Source organism: Lampetra fluviatilis, chromosome 57, assembly GCF_964198595.1.
Source record: "Lampetra fluviatilis chromosome 57, kcLamFluv1.1, whole genome shotgun sequence".
Taxonomy (NCBI): Eukaryota; Metazoa; Chordata; class Hyperoartia; order Petromyzontiformes; family Petromyzontidae; genus Lampetra; species Lampetra fluviatilis.
Genome location: NC_136331.1, coordinates 2,698,072 through 2,717,173, shown reverse-complemented (window position 1 = coordinate 2,717,173; position 19,102 = coordinate 2,698,072). Strand labels below are relative to the sequence as shown.

Sequence of the window (19,102 nt, the reverse complement as noted above, 5' to 3'; positions counted from 1 at the left end):
CACGTGTACACACACACGTGTACGTACATACACACGTTTACACGTGTACGTACATACACACGTTTACACGTGCACAGACACACACACACGTGTATACATACACACGTGTACACACACGTGTACACACACACACACGTGTACATACACACACACACGTGTACATACACACACGTACGTGTACATACACACACGTACGTGTACATACACACACGTACGTGTACATACACACACATGTACATACACACACATGTACATACACACACGTACACATGTACACACACACGTGCACACCCGTGTGTGGTCATGGCAATATGACTACACGAAGGCTGGAAAACGCGCGTGAAGCTATACACAGGGATAATGCAGAGTCATAATAACACGATAACATTGTGCTTACGCACACACACACACACACCTCAAATATAAACACAAACACGCACGCTTGTATAAATACACACTCGCATAATAATTACTATCGTATACACACAGCCACACTAGAATGACAGGACGTACACTCACACGCGCGCGCGAATGCACACACTTGCCCACACACTTCGGTTGACACCTCTCCTCGGATAAAACCTCGACACATCTCCCAGATAGGCAGCAACCCCGGTGGGTGGGCGAGTGAGTCCGTGTGTGGGTGGGCGAGTGGGTGGGCGAGCGGGTGGGTGACTAATTAAATAAATTAATGGGTGAGCGAGTTATTTAGTGGGCGAGTTGGTGAATGCGTGGGTGAATGTGTGGGCGAGTGAGTGGCTCGGTAAATTAATGAATGAGTGGATGGGTAAGTAATTGAATGGGTGGGCGAGTGAGTAATTAAGTCAAAGGGGAAGTGGATGATTGAAGTGGATGAGTGAATGTGTGAGGGTAGATGAGTGAGTGAATGTGTGAGTGCGTGGATGAGTGACAAAGTGGATTAGTGAGTGAGTGGATGAGTGAGTGAATGTGTGAGTAGATGAGTGAGTGGATGAGTGAGTGAATGTGTGAGTGCGTGGATGAGTGAGTGGATGAGTGAGTGGATGAGTGAGTGGATGAATGAGTGAGTGAATGTGTGAGTGCGTGGATGAGTGACAAAGTGGATTAGTGAGTGGATGAATGAGTGAGTGAATGTGTGAGTGTGTGGATGAGTGACAATGAGGATTAGTGAGTGAGTGGATGAGTGAGTGAATGTGTGAGTAGATGAGTGAGTGGATGAGTGAGTGAATGTGTGAGTGCGTGGATGAGTGACAAAGTGGATTAGTGAGTGAGCGGATGAGTGAGTGAATGTGTGAGTAGATGAGTGAGTGAATGTGTGAGTGGATGAATGAGTGAGTGGATGAATGAGTGCGTGGATGAGTGAGTGGATGAATGAGTGAGCGGATGGATGAGTGAGTGGATGAATGAGTGCGTGGATGAGTGAGTGGATGAGTGAGTGGATGAGTGAGTGGATGAATGAGTGAGCGGATGGATGAGTGAGTGGATGAATGAGTGAGTGGATGAATGAGTGAGCGGATGAATGAGTGAGTGGATGAATGAGTGCGTGGATGAGTGAGTGGATGAGTGAGTGGATGAGTGAGTGGATGAATGAGTGAGCGGATGGATGAGTGAGTGGATGAATGAGTGAGTGGATGAATGAGTGAGCGGATGAATGAGTGAGTGGATGAGTGAGTGGATGAGTGAGTGGACGAGCGAGTGGTAGGACCACCTTATTTTACCACTGTACACCAAACACGCAATTATTTCTCAGTCAGCCTAGCACTGTTATCAAAACTTTGCGGTGAATCACAATGAAGTTCAACACCAAACCGGTACCACGTCACGGTTAGAAATCAACTCCTTCCTCCCGAAAACTCAAGATTCCAGTTCCAGAATTGTCCGAGTTAAACTCGGCCAACAGGCAGCAACTCAAGCACACTCCAACACTCTCTATGAACACTCTCTATGAACACTCTCTATCCACCGCCGCCACCACCACCGCAGAGTCTCACACTCACTCGTTTATAAAAAGATTCTTCTGGTGTTGACGCGCACGAACAGAGACGCACGCACACTTGCACGTTCGCACCCGAGAAGAGTTCGATTCTCTGCCGCGGCCGTGTAGCCCACACAGGCAGTTGGGGAAAGTGCCGTTAGCGAGCCCCTATTAAGGCCCGAAACGACGCACCCAGACACACTTCAGCAATTGTTTCTTGCTGTGGTTGTCCCACCTGATGACGGACGCTTGTGTTGCGCCCGAAACGTCGCGATTTAATTTATTTTATACCCTACGTGACTTTACCGAAAGAACCAAAGAGCATGCAACCATACAAACTAAAAACACAGCTATTTTTTTTCATTTTACCAGGTAAGGCCCAATGAGCTGCTTTTTCAAAAGCGACCGGGTCATCACAAATGATTGCTCCAACGAAGCGGGATCATCATCCATACTCTTAGTTTTTTCGGTAAAGTCACGAAAAAAATAAGAGTATGAATTCCTTGCAGTCACGAAAGCTTCAAATCTGGGATCATCATCGTCGTCGTCATCATCGCATGGACATTTATAGCAGCAGCAAAATTCTCTAAACGCGTGACGTCGATTCGAAATGCCGAAGGGAAAAACTGGAGGGCGCCGGAGAAAGATCCACGTGACCACGGAGAGACACGCAAACCCCAAACACGTTCCTTCGGAGTGGGCAGGGAGGAACTTGGGTGGACGGCGCATTCGTGCGATCCGTGTCAAGCGGAGCAAGCTGCGTGGGGCGGCGCGTCACGTGGTGCTGAGCCCGCCAGAAGCGCTCTATGAAATACAAATCGGGGGCGTGGCTATGCACGACAGACAGACAAATAATCCCTGGTGGGCAGTGTGGAACCTGTTGTTCCTACCTGTAATATACAGCAGGTAAGGGTCGGGATCGAACCCACGAACTCCTGTATACCATCTTCTTGGTTCTTTCGGTAAAATCACGTAGAAGGGAAATAATAAAATAATAAAAATAAAACATAATAAAATCATTCTCACGACGTTTCGGCCACAACGCAAGCAGCCGTCCTCAGGTGAAGAACAGATCTGTCGGGAAGACAGCGTCTGAATAAAACACCACCAGGCTTGGAGCGTATATTTAAGCTGGGTTGGAGGGGGAAGAGCGCCTTGACAAGGCGAGGGAGCTAACGTCTCCTAGCCACCGTGATTTCCCCCCCTGTACGATGGGGCATTGTGGCCTGTGCCACGCCCGACTGCCTTTGTCTCCCCGGTGCCGAAGTTTCCGTACCGCCACACCGGTTACACAATCAAGGGGAGGGGCTGCAGGCATACCGCTATAGAATCTCGCTCGCCCACCGATGTTAGACCTGGCTGGGAATCGAACTCGGCTCACTGGTCTTCGTAGCGCAGTGCGTCAACAACTGCGCCACTGCTCCTCTACATATACATAGACACACACACACCACACACCATCTGCCAAAAACAACCCCCACCTCTTTGCTAGTGGTCGGTAACACTGTGGTGGTAGTGGTTACCGGTCGATCAGGCTGTGGTGGCTGGTGGTTGCCGTACGGTAACGCTGCTCCACACACACTGCTACACACACCAACAACCCATCACAGTCACTACACCCACAGTGTTACACACGGAGATGTTCTCTCGCACTATCCGACACACAAACACTGCACTCTCCACCCTCTTCCCACACTCTCTCATTCACATTCTCCACTCTCTCCATCGCTCATCACTCCCTCTCATTCACTCTCCCCTCTCTCATTCACACTCTGCCCGCTCTCTCCACCACTCTCTCCATCGCTCATCACTCCCTCTCATTCACTCTCCCCTCTCTCATTCACACTCTGCCCGCTCTCTCCACCACTCTCTCCATCGCTCAGCAGTCTGTCTCTCTCTCATTCACACTCTCTCTCCGCCACACTCTCCCCACCCTCTCTCCGTCTCTCTCTCTCACTCGCCCTCCCACACGCTCACCTCCGTACCCCCCCCGCGCCCCCCATCACATGAGCCACTGCTGCTTCTCCTTCCTCAGCCTCATGGCCCACTTCCTGGTGAGCGACAGGTACATGTCTGGGGCCCCCGGCAGGTAGTCGAGGTAGGGGGCGCCCCCCCCAGCCCCCGCCCCCGCGGCCCCCCCGTCGCGGCCCCTCCCCTTGCGGGGGATGGCCGTCTCGATCTGCGTGCCCTCGTGCCACTCGTTGAAGGAGGTGATGGAGATGATCTCCGGGCGCGTGAGCAGGGCGGCGCGGAACGCGGCCTCGTAGTACCTGCGTGGCACGCAAAGGCAAAGGTCCCCCACGTAGCCTCGTATAAGGAACGAGACAGGTGGACTTCTCCACAAATATGGGCGTCGCCTGATGAAGTTGGTCGTAATTGCTGGCGAAACGTCGTCACTCAGATTGTAAATGTTGTGGCTTGGCTCTCTAACGCACCGGTGTGCTGTACTAGTATACTACACTATACAATATACTACTGTACACTACACTATACACTATACAATATACTACTGTACACTACACTATACACTACACTACACGATACACTACACTATACAATATACTACACTATACACTACACTACTATACACAATACACTACATTATACACTAGTGCTGTCCTAGTACACTACAATACACTATACACTACACACTAGTGCTGTACTAGTGACGAATTGGCCACGTTCTGGTTACGTAACAACCCTTACTAGTTGGCTGTGTCGGGTCGTGGCGGGTTTAACGACAAATTTCTATACTTACGCTATCTAACCCAAAAAACCTCTTATTACCGACTATAATCACCCAGAAATGTCTGTGTGTCCCACGCGTGACGTCACTCCACATGAGGCCCACCCCCTCCGTGTCACGTCACTCCACATGAGGCCCCCCAACGTGACGTCACTCCACATGAGGCCCGCCCCCCTCATAAATATTCATGAGTCGATGGATTTTTAAACTAACGCAGAGGAAGGTTCGAGCTAAAATGAAATAATTTACGACGCAACGTCGCTTACAATATGACGACGTTTCTTTACAGAAAGTGACGGTAAAAAATAAACCTACGCAGCACAGCGCTACATCCGTGCGTGACGTCACTGCAAAAGAGGCCCCCCCCTTCATTAATATTCATGCCGGCGTGGTAATTTACACTGAAGCACAAGAAGGTCGCGAACTCCACATGCCGCACCGCTCACCTCATTAATAACCAATAGCGGGTGACGTCACTCCACATGCTGCACCCCTCCCCAATAACCATTCGCGGATAACGTCACTCCACATGGGGCAACCCCATCCCCCCGCATTAATAACTCTGGTCAACACACTTTTTCTGGCATAAGATATTCCAACGGTGTTTAGGTAATTTTGGGGTGCTGATTCCAAATCTGGCATCAGTTTTTGTCTATCATATCAGGTTTTTGAGATATCAAATATTGCATTTTCATTAAAAACTGCAGAAGAGAAATATTAAATAAATGTGGACATCTACATAAAATGATATTATAAACACACTATCCAGCTGCAAAAGTCCAGGCCAGACAAAAAAATGTTTTTTTTGTTGTTGACCAGTGTAATCATGAACTGAACAATTTTTGTAATGAATATTTCAGATTTACTGCAATATTCACCCGTCCATGGACGGGTGAATAAGCAAGTGGATGATATTGGTCGCGAAAGCCTACTACGTGTTAAACCCCTAGCAGTGCTGTTAGCGAGTGGCGCTTGCGAAGGGCCGGCACGACACACGAGGGGGTGGGTGGCCAGCACCACGCCCGACCGCCTTTGTCTCCCCAGTGGCGATGTTTACACACCGCACCAGGTACTCATTTAAGGCTGAGTCGACCTAGGGGAGGCACAGGAACGGTTCAGATAATCGTCACTTGGTGTTTGTGGCCGTGAGCAGGAATCGAACTCGGGTCGCCGGGTTTGCAACGCAGCGCACCGACCGCTACACTACCGCTCCCACCACGCACACACAGGCACACACAACACACGTATATGAGTGTGTGTGTGTCCGGGTTTAGGGTAACGGCTGGGGCGCTGCGCTACGAACCCGACGACCCGAGTTTGATTACCGCTCATGGACTCCAAGACCGGTGACGATTATCTGAACCGGTCCTGGACCTCCCCTAGGTCGACTCAGCCTCAAATGAGTCCCTCGTGCGGTGTGTAACCATGGCCACTTGCCACCCATCACCTCATGTACTGTGCCGGCCTTCATCGGTGCTACTCGCTAACAGCACTTGCCCCAACAGTCTGTAAAGGCTGTACGGGGGATCTTTGTCTTGTGAGCGTAAAATACACACCTAAGCTGGTTCCATGACTGCACGCTGAATAAACGGATGATGACCGAATGGGTGAATGAACGGATGATGACCGAACGGGTGAAAGAACGAGTAAATGAATGAATGGATGAAAGACCGGATGAATTAATTAATGATTGAACAAATGACCGTGTGAAAGAGCAGGTGAAAGAATGTACGGGTGAAAGAACGGACGGATGAATGACCGGGTGAAATAACAAATGAATGAATGTGTGAATGAACAGGGGAATGAATGAACAGGTGAAATAACTGGTGAATGATTAAGTGTGTGAATTAATTAACGGGTGAATGAACGGGCGAATGAATAAACGGGTGACATTAGGTGAATAAATAGGTGAACGAAGGGGTGAAACAACAGGCTGAGAGGGTAAATGAACAAACGGGTCAATGAATAAGTGCGTGAATAAATGAACGGGTGAAACAACAGGTGAAGGAATGAACGGATGAACAAACGGGTGAACGAACGGGTGAACGAACGAGTGGGTGAATGAACGGATAGGCCATTAAACGAACGGGTGAAATAACAGGCGAATGAGAGGGTACATGAACAAACGGGTGAATGAATAAGTGCGTGAATAAATGAACGGGTGAAACAACAGGTGAAGGAATGAACGGATGAACAAACGGGTGAACGAACGGGTGAACGAACGAGTGGGTGAATGAACGGATAGGCCATTAAACGAACGGGTGAAATAACAGGCGAATGAGAGGGTACATGAACAAACGGGTCAATGAATAAGTGCGTGAATAAATGAACGGGTGAAACAACAGGTGAAGGAATGAACGGATGAACAAACGGGTGAACGAACGGGTGAACGAACGAGTGGGTGAATGAACGGATAGGCCATTAAACGAACGGGTGAAATAACAGGCGAATGAGAGGGTACATGAACAAACGGGTGAATGAATAAGTGCGTGAATAAATGAACGGGTGAAACAACAGGTGAAGGAATGAACGGGCGAACAAACGGGTGAACGAACGAGTGGGTGAATGAACGAGTGGGTGAATGAATGGACAGGCGATTAAACGAACGGGTGACATAACAGGCGAACGAGAGAGGGTAAATAAACGAACGGGTGAATGAACGAGTGGGTGAATGAATGGGCGAGTGAATGAACGAGCGATAGGACGAACGGGGTGGTGGCGACGGCGGGGTCCCGACCTGCCGTGGACTCGCCCGCGAGCGTTCTGCTGGTTCCAGGGCCGCACGCTGGCGTCGGCGTAGCCGGGCCCCACGCTGGGCACGAAGAGGAGGCCGTTGGCGTCGCAGAACGCCTTGAGCGAGCGCCAGTTGTGGTGCGACGAACCGAACGAGAAGCCGTTGGTGGCGAAGTACGTGTAGAGGCCGTCGAAGCCGGCGCGGGCGATCTCACCCAGGTGGCGCTGCTCCACCACCAGTGCTGGGGGGGGGGGGGGGGGAGGGGTAGCGGCAGTGCCGGATTAAGCTAAGTGCCCTAAATGATTTAAACACGAATATTTAACATCTTCTTGGTTCTTTCGGTAAAGTCACGTAGAATGGAAATAATAAAATAATAAAACATATTAAAATAATTCTCACGACGTTTCGGCCACAATGCAAGCAGCCGTCCTCAGGTGAAGACCAGGTCTGTCGGGGAGACAGCGTCTGACGCGCGACAGACCTGGTCTTCACCTGAGGACGGCTGCTTGCATTGTGGCCGAAACGTCGTGAGAATGATTTTATTATGTTTTATTTTTATTATCTCCATTCTACGTGACTTTACCGAAAGAACCAAGCAGATGAATCCCTGCAGTCACGAAAGCTTTAAAACGAATATTTAAGTTGCATAGTAACGTAATTGTATTTATTCGTTTGCTATACAACCGGATAATACGACAAATCGCTAACATTAGACACCGAGTCGTTCGTAAAAGTTGAAGGCGGTATCGTATTATAAATATATATAAACACCCAGCTCTGTCATTCTGTGACTGTGATTAACGCGGCACGGATTGGTTAAAGTGCGTCACGTGACCCCGAGCAAGCAGCCAACCAGAGGTGCGCCCCTCCCAAACATGTACGACCCCGAGGTGATGTGCGCCCTAATAAGGCGCTGTGGTCAGCTGATCTGCCAGCACGCTCAGGGGCCGACAGGGGTGGGGGCTGAGGGGGACCCCCCCCCCCCCACCACCACTTCCAAAGACCCCTGAAGAGCTCCCAAATAATCCTAACAGTTCTTGCACTGATTAACAAGTCATAGCTCTGAGAAGTGAATGTCAATATCACAACTAAAGTTCAAATACATTTTCATTCATTCACATTAAAGTTACATCGCGCGATCGTCCTAAAACAATGCACACGGTTCTAATTACAAATCGCTACTAGGTTGTTGGGGGGCGCCTATGGTGCCCCCCAACAACCTAGTAGTAATAGAGCAAGTGCAGAATCGCTGAACCGGTATTGATAGCTTGAAAGCATTTAGCCCGTGGCAGGGCCTGTAGCTATATATGTAGTAGCTACTTGTGCTACTAGGATAATCACGCACTGGGTAGCGGTGGTGACGGTGGAGAGATTTTCCCCGCTAGCTCGCTCGCTCGCCCGCGAGCATCTGTCAATCGCTCGCCCCCTCACTCACCCCCACCCTCAACCCCACCCTCACCCCCACCCTCACCCCCACCCTCACCCCCACCCTCACCCCCACCCTCACCCTCACCCCCACCCCGCTCACCCAGGAAGACGGCGTCGTACTGCGTGCCCCTCACGCTCTGCGCGCCCCCCGGGGTGAGGATCTCGGCCCAGGCGTCGGGCGCCGTCAGGTACGAGTCGTAGACGTAGAGCAGCGGCAGGGCCTGCCCGGAGCTCGTGCGGTAGCGGTGGAACGCCGGGTGGCTGCCGTACCTGGTGGGCCACGCGGGGCGGAGGGTGGGTGGGGAGGAGTGGGTGGGGAGGGTGGGGGTGGGTGGATGAGGAGGGTGGGGGTGGGTGGGGGGCGGAGTAGGTGGGGAGGGTAGGGTGGGGGGGAGGGGGTGGGGTGGGGGGAGTGGGTGGGGTGGGAGTGGGTGGAGCGGGTGGGGAGGGGAGTGGATGGGGAGGGTGGGGGTGGGTGGGGGGCGGAGTAGGTGGGGAGGGTACGGTGGGGGGGAGGGGTGGGGTGGGGAGGGTGGGGTGGGACTGGGTGGGGAGGGTGGGGTGGAGGTGGGGGGTGGGAGGGGAGTGGTTGTGGGGGGAGTGGGAAGGTGAGGGGTGGAGGGGAGTGGGTGGGTGAGGGGTGGGGGGTGCACCAATTTTAAGTCGTCCACGCAACAGGAACGCCAGCGCGGCACGCCTGGACGTCTGTGGGAAAAAGAGCTTTTCGCTCATCGGATTCCTCCAGCGTCAATACCGATTCTGATTGCGGAAGGCTCCTCCATCCGGTATCAGGAAGCCACTGGATCTATGCACTTGTACATCATCTGCACTGACAAACTCATTTCTTTACAACTGATTGTTGTTGCTGTTGTTGTGTTTAGTTTGTTATCCTTCCCCCCGCACCTCCAATTCGCGCGGTTGGCTACGCACGGTGCGAAAAAAGTTTGACGTGCACTTACATAATACTATACACTACATACTACACTACTATACACTTCACTTGACACTACACTATACACTGCCCTACTATACTACATTGAAAACTAATTCATCATCATCATCATCGTCGCGCGGCGCTTTCAGATGCACTTCTGCGGCCGTCTGGAACGCTCCTTCCTCACCAATCTTCGGAAACCACTGGGAGCTGTGCTGCACTTTGAAATCATCATCTAGATTGACAAACTCATTTATTTAGAACTGCTAGTTGTTGCGTTTAGTTTGTTGTGCTTCCCCCCGCACTTCCGATTAAAGAAGTTCACCGTGTACGTGCAGTAGAAACGCCCGGACTGGCGCTGCCTAACCAACCATCCCTCAAACAAATAACCCACATCCTGAAGCCGAGGGTCAGTGGCGGACACAGCAGTCACATTTGCCAATGCGGTTTGCGAACTTTGACCATTGCCCTGCGTAGTTAATCGATAAACTCAATGTTTGCACGCCATTTCAACGAGGAACCACCACTACTACTACTACCTCCGTGCGGTTGTCATCTTGCTGTGGACTGGGACTAATTGGTTTCTCTTGTGCACGACCTTGGCCCAATCTTGATAAATCGGACTCATGCAAATTATTCATTAATCTTTTTTTTATTTAAAGCTTTCGTGACTGCAGGGATTCATCTTCTTGGTTCTTTCGGTAAAGACACGTAGAATGGAAGACAGCGTCTCGACAGACCTGTTCTTCACCTGAGGACAGCTGCTTGCGTTGTGGCCGAAACGTCGTGAGAATTATTTTATTATGTTTTATTTTATTATTTCTATTCATTCATCGTTTATTAATATGTTGGTGACTTATTTACCATTTTTTGTGTATACTCCTGTCGTGTTTTCTGGTCTCGTTTGTTGTTGCAACGCTCTGGCCCCGTGCCCCCCGTACTGGACGAAGCTTTATAGCTATTCTGATTCCTCCTCCTGCAGTCTAAATAAATATTCTGATTCTGAACCAGGCTGGAAAAGGTAAGCAGAGAGAAACACTAAGACAGAGAGAGACATTGAGACAGAGAGAGACATTGAGACAGAGAGAGGCAGAGAGAGACATTGAGACAGAGAGAGACAGAGAGAGAGACATTGAGACAGAGAGAGACAGAGAGAGACATTGAGACAGAGAGAGAGACAGAGAGAGACAGAGGGAGACATTGAGACAGAGAGAGACACAGAGAGAGACATCTTCGTTCGTTCATTGATCCGCTCGCTCACACACATTCCGTTAGTCACCCGTTCAGTCATTCACCCATTCATTCATTCATTCACTCATTCATTCAGTAACCCGTTCAGTCACCCGTACAGTCACCCGTACAGTCATTCACCCATTCATTCACCCTTTCATTCACTCATTCATTCAGTCACCCGTCCAGTGACCCTTTCGGTCACCCGTTCATTCACTCATTCATTCACCCGTCCAGTCACCCATTCGGTCACCCGTTCACGGATGGACGAATGAGTCAACAAACGGCTGAATGAAAGTCCGTTATTTAAGTTAAGCTTGTTTAGCCAGGAGAGTCTCATTATCATCTCTCTCTCTTTCACGAGGATCCTGCCAAACTTATCCACAGTAGTAGTGGGGGCGGATGCTGCTGCAGTTGCTCCGGCTGTTCCGTACGATCCCAAATGAGTCGGTTTTTTTTTTGGCAAGCGCTGGGATATGTTGGCCAACAATGGTCGTGACAATTGACGTGGGGTGACTTCCTTGCTTAGGGAGAAAACCCAAGGTTGTGGTGCAGCAAACACGAGCAGAATCGGAATCAGTATATCACTGGTCAACACACTTTTTCTGGAATAAGGTATTCCAACGGTTTTAAGGTATTGCTGATTCCAAATCTGGCATCAGTTTTTGTCTATCACATCAGTTTTTTGAGATATAAAATATTGCATTTTCAATAAAAACTGCAGAAGAAAAATATTACGTAAATGTGGGTATCTACATAAAATGATATTATAAACACACTATCCTAAAAATACAGCACCATATTCTAACACTAAAGCAGTCACTGACTCGCAACAACTTGCAATCATACGTGACAGAGTTAATTTCGGGTAAAATCAATGAAAATGGGGTATGCCGATAGCATAAAAATGAGATGTGATAGAGCAAATCTGAGATCAGATTTGGAATCAGCACCCTGAAATTAGTCTAGAACAGCTGCAAAAGTCCAGGCCAGAAAAAAATGTTTTTTTTTTGTTGACAGTGTATTTAGTTATACTGCAGGAGGGGGAATCCGATGAGTTTTAAAACTCTTTTTTTTAACAGATGTCCCAGCAGGAGCACGGGGTCAGAACGTGACCACAACAAACGATGCAAACGCACGATAGGAGAGCAAAGTGTAGGATAGGTAAATAAATCACTTGAAAAAATAAACACACGAAAGAAATCAAACTATTTAGTTTTTAATGATAGGGTTTTTCCCCATTTTTCTGGCAACAACACTGAAAGCTTTTAACAAGGATTCATGTCTGCATTAACCACAATACTTGCAGTCAAAATGCAAACAAAAACACACACTCTGATAATAAATGCATTGTCCTTGAAAATGATTGGTCCACACCCTATTATTATATGTTTGTACTGGCAAAGGAGGTCTAATGATGTAGATGATCACCCAGAGCCCTCATTACTTTGATAGTGCATTGTCTTGGAGCTGTATGCCTTTTGGCGTCATCTGGTCTAACACCGTTTGAGACGAGGCTCAAAAGAAAGCTGTCTCTGGTGTGGACCAATCAGTTTCAAGGACAATGCATATATTATCAGAGTGTGTGTTTTGTTTGCATTTTGACTGCAAGTATTGTGGTTAATGCAGACATGAATCCTCGTAAAAAGGTTTCAGTTTTGTTGCCAAAAAAAAAGGGGAAAAACCCTATTATTTAATGTTGGGACTGGCAAAGAAGGTCTAATATTTGTTTTGCCCATAGACTAACACTGCCCATAGACTAACACTGCCCATAGACTAACATTGCCCACAAACTCAACACTGCCCACAGACTCAGCACTGCCCACAGACTTACAGTCCCCATAGACTAACACTGCCCATAGATTAACACTGCCCATAGACTAACACTGCCCACAGACTAACACTGCCCACAGACTAAAACTGCCCATAGACTAACACTGCCCATAGACTTACAGTCCCCATAGACTAACACTGCCCACAGACTAACACTGCCCACAGACTAACACTCCCCATAGACTAACACTGCCCATAGACTAACATTGCCTACAGACTAACACTGCCCATAGCATAACACTCCCCATAGACTAACACTGCCCACAAACTCAACACTGCCCATAGACTCAGCACTGCCCATAGACTCAGCACTGCCCACAGACTTACAGTCCCCATAGACTAACACTGCCCACAGACTAACACTGCCCACAGACTAACACTGCCCACAGACTAACACTGCCATCGACGCTAAGCCGCTTCGTTGAGCTATCATGTGACAGCCTGTTCGCATCTGAAAAGCGGCTGTGTATCTCAGTGGGCCCTTACCTGTCAAAACATAAACAACAACGAAGGTGCGACTCGCCTGTCGATGATGTACTTGACATCGTTGCGGACCGACCGCTCGTCCCTGTTCTTGTACGGCTCGATGTGAAACGTCACCTGCAACCACACAGAGGCACTCAGCTCCCTCGAGCTGACAAAGACAAAGAATCCCTCCCCCCCCACTCTGTATAGCCTTAACAGACTGTTGGGGCAAAGGTGTCAGTTTGTTGCCAGATAGAAGGGTAAAAAAAACAATTATCATATTTTTTACTGGCAAATGAGGTTCCAATGGTGTAAATGCTTACCCCGAGCTCTCATACTCTAATGGTGCATTGCCTTTGAGTTGTGCACCTTTTGGCGTCATCTGGTCCAACCCATGTGAGACACTAGGCTCTAAGGAAAGCTGTCTCGGGTATGGACCAATCAACTTCAAGGACAGTGCATACATTATCAGAGTTATGTTTTTTTTTGCATTACGGCTGCAGGTATTGTGGTCTATGCAAACATGACTCCTTGTAAAAAGAGGTGCCAGTTTTGTTGCCAGATAGAAGGGTAAAAAACCAATTATCCTTAACAGACTGTTGGGGCAAGTGCTGTTGGCAAGTAGCACCGGCGAAGGCCGTAACGGCACACGCGAGGGAGGTGGGTGGCCAGCACCACGCCCGGCCGCCTTTGTCTCCCGCGCGGTGATGTTTACACATCGCACACACTATACACTACACACAACTCTATATACCAATCTATACACACTTTACACTACCCACTACTCTATACACTGCACTACCCACTACTCCACACACTACTCCATATACCACTCTATACACACTTTACACTACACACTACTCTATACACTACACACAACTCTATATACCACTCTATACACACTTTACACTACACAATACTCTATACACTACACTATATACTACCCTTTTGGCTGACCATCAAACAAAGACAGTGGTCACCGCTATGCGCGAATTCAGACGCGCTTCTGCGGCCGTCTGGAATGCTCTTGCTTCCGATGTTAGGAAGCTGCTGGAGCCCTGCCACTTTGAAATCATCATCATCTAGATTTACAAACTCAAATCTTTACTACTGCTTCTTGTTCTTGTGTTTAGTTTGTTGTCCTTCCCCCGCACCTCGGTCGTCTACGTATGATGCAAACGTTCAACGTGCAGTCTGTTCTCCTGTAATGCGGTAGTAGTTGTGTTTCCTGAAGAACACCGAGTTATAATGAATATACAGCATGGGCTAAACCACGGTCCGCGATAACGTGCGTGAGATGCGCACGCAGGGCTCAACAAAGACTGAGGACGCGCGGTGGGTAGCATCTAGAAGCATCCAGCAGCATCCCAATTCCTTCTCGTGACGCTAGGTAGCATCTAGAAGAATCCAGCAGCATCCCAATGTCTTTGATGTGACGCTCGGTGGCCTCTAGAAGCATCCAGCAGCATACCAATCCCTTGTTGTGACGCTAGGTAGGATCTAGAAGCATCCAGCAGCATCCCAAAGCCTTTAATGTGACGCTAGGTAACATCTAGAAAGATCCAGCAGCATCCCAATACCTTTGTTGTGACGCTAGGTAGCATCTATAAGAATCCAGCAGCATCCCAATTCCTTCTCGTGACGCTAGGTAGCAACTAGAAGAATCCAGCAGCATCCCAAAGCCTTTTGCTGTGTGACGCTAGGTAGCATCTAGAAGAATCCAGCAGCATCCCGAAGCCTTTGTTGCGACGCTAGGTAGCATCTAGAAGAATCCAGCAGCATCCCAATGCCTTTGATGTGACGCTCGGTGGCCTCTAGAAGCATCCAGCAGCATACCAATCCCTTGTTGTGACTAGGTAACATCTAGAAAGATCCAGCAGCATCCCAAAGCCTTTTGCTGTGTGACGCGAGGTAGGATCTATAAGCATTCAGCAGCATCCCAATGCCTTTGTTTCGCGACGTTAAACCCCGAGGCAGCCGTACGACCGCTTATCCCCACCCGCGCGACCGACCGTAGCTCCGTTCGCTCGATCGCGCCGTATATCCGAATCGCATCCGCGTGAGAAACAAAAAAACGCGCGCCCCCTAGTCCGACACCCATCGCGCCCTGCATCCCAACGGGTGTCGTGACAACGCAACGCCATTCGGACAGTGGACTGTCCCCTCGCCGAAACCGCGTTGCCGGGCAGCACCTTGAGCGCGTGGCGGTGAGCGGCGTCCAGCAGCATCGGCACGAGATCGTCTACGGGGTCTCCGTTGTCGTCCTTCCTGCCGGGGGGGTACCACGAGAGCACGAGTACGCCTGCGCAGAAAACACACAAAAGTCGGCGTGCAGCCTTTAGCCGACCGTCGGGGGCGAGCGCTGCACTAAATAAAGGGTGGTCGTTTTATCAACTTTCCCACTGCTCATTAATTCCGCACTTTGTTTAACCATTTATATAGCATTCACTATTACCACCACCAACTACCAACAAGACAAAGATCCCCCGTATAGCCAGCACCACGCCCGGCCACCTTTGTCTCTCTCCAGCTGGCGATGTTTTTACCCACCGCACCCAGGTACTCATTTGAGGCCGAGTCGACCTAGGGGAGAGGCCCAGAACCGGTTCAGATAACCGCCGCCGGCCTTGGCCGTGAGCGGGAATCGAACTCGGGTCGTCGGGTTCGTAGCGCAGTGCGCTGACCGCTACACTACACCAGGCACGCGCACACACACACGCACGAACAGGCAAAGGTCCTCCCCCCGTGTAGCCTTAACAGGCTGTTGGGGCAAGTGCTGTTAAGGCCGGCATGCTCGCACCTCACTAGAGGAAGGTGTGGCCCACACGACGCCCGGCCGCCTTTGTCTCCCCAGTGCTGACGTTTACACACCACAGCCGGTACTAATTATTGGCCGAGAAGACCTCGCGAATTGCTCATTGGCAAGTTGAACGACTGAACGACAGACCTGTTCTTCACCTGAGGACGGCTGCTTGCGTTGTGGCCGAAACGTCGTGAGAATTGTATTTTATTATGTTTTATTTTTATTATTTTATTATTTCCCTTCTACGTGACTTTACCGAAAGAACCAAGAAGATGAATCCCTGCAGTCACGAAAGCTTTAAATCAAGACTGAACGTCCGTCCAGTGCAATGACCGAGTGAATGACAGTAGACTCGTCACAAGCGAATGACTGATCACCGGTGCAAACGATACAACTCACATTAATTTACACTCGTGTCATCACTGTCTTTCCTCCAATAAGCACGGTTGGCTATGTACGGTGCAAAAGAAATTCATACCGTGTCAACCCATACGGTTTACCCCGTATTCTTGTACAGAGAAATTGAATTTTCTGGTCCATACGCCGTACAGCCGTTTCAATAGGGCAACAACATTGTCTATTTGTTTGTGTGTCTGCCATGTGATGGGACTTTGTAGGACGAACGTTGATATGTATAAGGGGGCACGGGGTGACCAATAGTCTGAATTGGTCTGTAATAAGGTAGGGCACTGATAAGGGGTTGACAGGTATGGAAATTCTACATATATACATAATGGGCAACCATGGTAGATCCACTGCTAGATGGAAGGCCTCCCCAAGTCGCCGTTACCTCTCAGGACGAGGCTATGAATGAGCCACGCGAGTCAATGAAGGACTCAACACCCATACAAATGAATGAATCACCTGCCCCAGGCTGAACGAATAAGCCACACGAGTCAATGAAGGACTCAACGCCCATACAATTGTACCGCTGAATGAATGAACCATGTGCCCTCGACTGAACGCACCAACTGAACGACTGATTGAACGACTGACTGAACGAAAGAAGACCTATGCGAAACGATTGAATGAGTGAGCGAATCGCCTCTTGACTTAACACCCATACAAACGAATGAGTTATCAAATAGACACCCATGCCAATTATTTAATAAACGAGTGAGATGCCCGTCATCCCCCGACTGAACACCCATACAAATGAATGAGCGAATGAACACCAATGAGAATGATTTAGTAAGGGAGTGAACCCCCGCCCCCCACTCTAACCAGACTGAACGAACGACTGAGCGCGCACACAAATGAACGAACACCCATGCGACCGACTGAGTGTGCGAATCGACACTGAACACCCATACAAATGAATGAAGAGTGAACGAACGCGTAAACACCCGTGCGATTGACATGCCCGACCCCTCCAGCCAATCGTGCGAGCGAATGAATGAACGAGCGAACGGATTAACGAACGACCAAATGAGCGAGAGAACGAAGGAACGAATGAGCGAGCGAATGATCGAATTAGTGAACGAGGGAGCGAATGAGCGAGAGAGCGAATGAATGAACGAGCGACCCAATTAATGAGCGAGCGAACGAGGGAACGAATAAGGGAACGAGCGAATGGATGAGCGAACGAATGAGCGAATGAAAGGACGAATGAAGGAACGAGCTAATTAAGAAACGAGTGAATGAGCGAATGAAGGAACGAGCGAACGAATGAGCGAGAAAGCGAGGGAACGAATGAGGGAACGAACGAATGGATGAGCGAACGAGCCAATGAAAGAACGAAATGAAGGAACGAGCGAATGAAGGGACGAGCGAATGAGTGAATGAACGAGCAAACGAATTAATGAGCGAGCGAACGAGGGAACGAGCTAATGGATGAGGGAACGAGCCAACGAATTAGCGAACGAAAGAACGAACAAGCCAACGAACGAGCGAACGAATGAGCGAATGAATGAAGGAACGAACGAGCGAATGAATGAAGGAGCGAGCGACTCGCCGGCGGCGGCGTGTCGCAGCTGTCGCATGTGTCCGTGCACGGCGGCGGGGTCGCGGGACGAGTAGGGGCCCAGCTCGGGGTAGAAGGAGGCTGCAACGTCTCCGGGCGGCTCGTGGGCCCCCGTGGGCCACGCGGCCGCCACCTTCGCGTCCCAGTGGCGCAACAGCGCGTGGTTCCAGTGCACGTAGCGGCCGTCGAAGCGCGGGTTGCCGAACCAGGCGTAGTAGAAGATGTGCACGTCGTAGTTCACGTCTCCTCCTCCTCCTCCGTCGTTGTCGTCGTTGTTGTTGTCGTTGTTGCTGCTCCCATTCGCGCCGTCCCCCTTGACGAGTCCCGTAGACGCGGCCTGGTCGCCGTCCGAAGCCTCGGTCTTGCGCGGCGGCCCCGCCGGCAGAGGCGACGCGGGAGCCGGCCGAGCGGGAGCGGCGAGGGGGTCGCCTCCGACAACGGCTCGGGGTCGCGGCATGAACTCCCACAAGGAGCCGCCGCCGCCACCGCCGCCGTCGTCGTCGTCGGCCCGTCGCGACACGGCCCCGAGCCCCATCATGACGCCCACGACGAAGACGACGAAGACCACCAGCGCAAGCCACTTTCTGCGTAGCCTCACCATCGCGGGTGGCTGGCCCGAGGCGGCGGTCGGACGAGGCCGATGCAGTTGCCTGAGGGGCGGAGGGCTGCGATTGGCTGGCCGGCGGGGAGAGGGGGCGGGGCAGCGGGAGAGGGGGCGGGGCAGAGGGGGAGGGGGCGGGGGAGCGGGGCGGGGCAGCGGGGGGAGGGGGGCGGGGCGGCGGGGGGAGATCTGCATTCAATGTTAAACAATGACTCATATTCTTAGGTTTTTTCGGTAAAGTCACGTAGGTAAAACATTAAAATTAATGAAAGTAAAATAAAATAAAACAAAACAAAAATAAAATTCACGACGTTTCGGAGGCAACACAAGTCTCCGTCATCAGGTGGGACCGTCACAGCCGAATTAGCTGCATCAAGTGAAGCAATGATTCAAGATGTAATCCCTTATAAG

At 50.3% G+C, this 19,102-nt stretch overlaps 1 protein-coding gene across 1 annotated transcript; it reads right to left on the bottom strand.

Annotated features, from left to right (window-relative positions):
• Positions 1 to 1,516: 1,516 nt before the first annotated feature.
• LOC144950259 (glycoprotein endo-alpha-1,2-mannosidase-like protein) lies at positions 1,517 to 18,739 on the bottom strand. Its single transcript, XM_078880321.1, has 6 exons — positions 18,082 to 18,739; positions 15,517 to 15,626; positions 13,383 to 13,459; positions 8,963 to 9,132; positions 7,438 to 7,675; positions 1,517 to 4,224 (listed from the first exon to the last, which is right to left on the bottom strand). The coding sequence occupies exons 1-6, from the start codon at positions 18,689 to 18,691 to the stop codon at positions 3,957 to 3,959; spliced, it is 1,473 nt and encodes a 490-aa protein (XP_078736447.1). The 5' UTR covers positions 18,692 to 18,739; the 3' UTR covers positions 1,517 to 3,956.
• Between the last annotated feature and the right edge of the window lie 363 nt (positions 18,740 to 19,102).

What these genes read in the sequence shown, in the direction of transcription:
- LOC144950259 (XM_078880321.1), bottom strand. Translation starts at nt 18,691, where the DNA reads ATGGTGAGGCTACGCAGAAAGTGGCTTGCGCTGGTGGTCTTCGTCGTC. An exon ending in GTCAAGTACATCATCGACAG is followed by an intron (nt 9,133 to 13,382) that starts GCGAGTCGCACC and finishes GTGGCCCACCAG; the next exon opens with GTACGGCAGCCACCCGGCGT. An exon ending in GTACGACGCCGTCTTCCTGG is followed by an intron (nt 7,676 to 8,962) that starts GTGAGCGGGGTG and finishes CCCCCCCCCCAG; the next exon opens with CACTGGTGGTGGAGCAGCGC.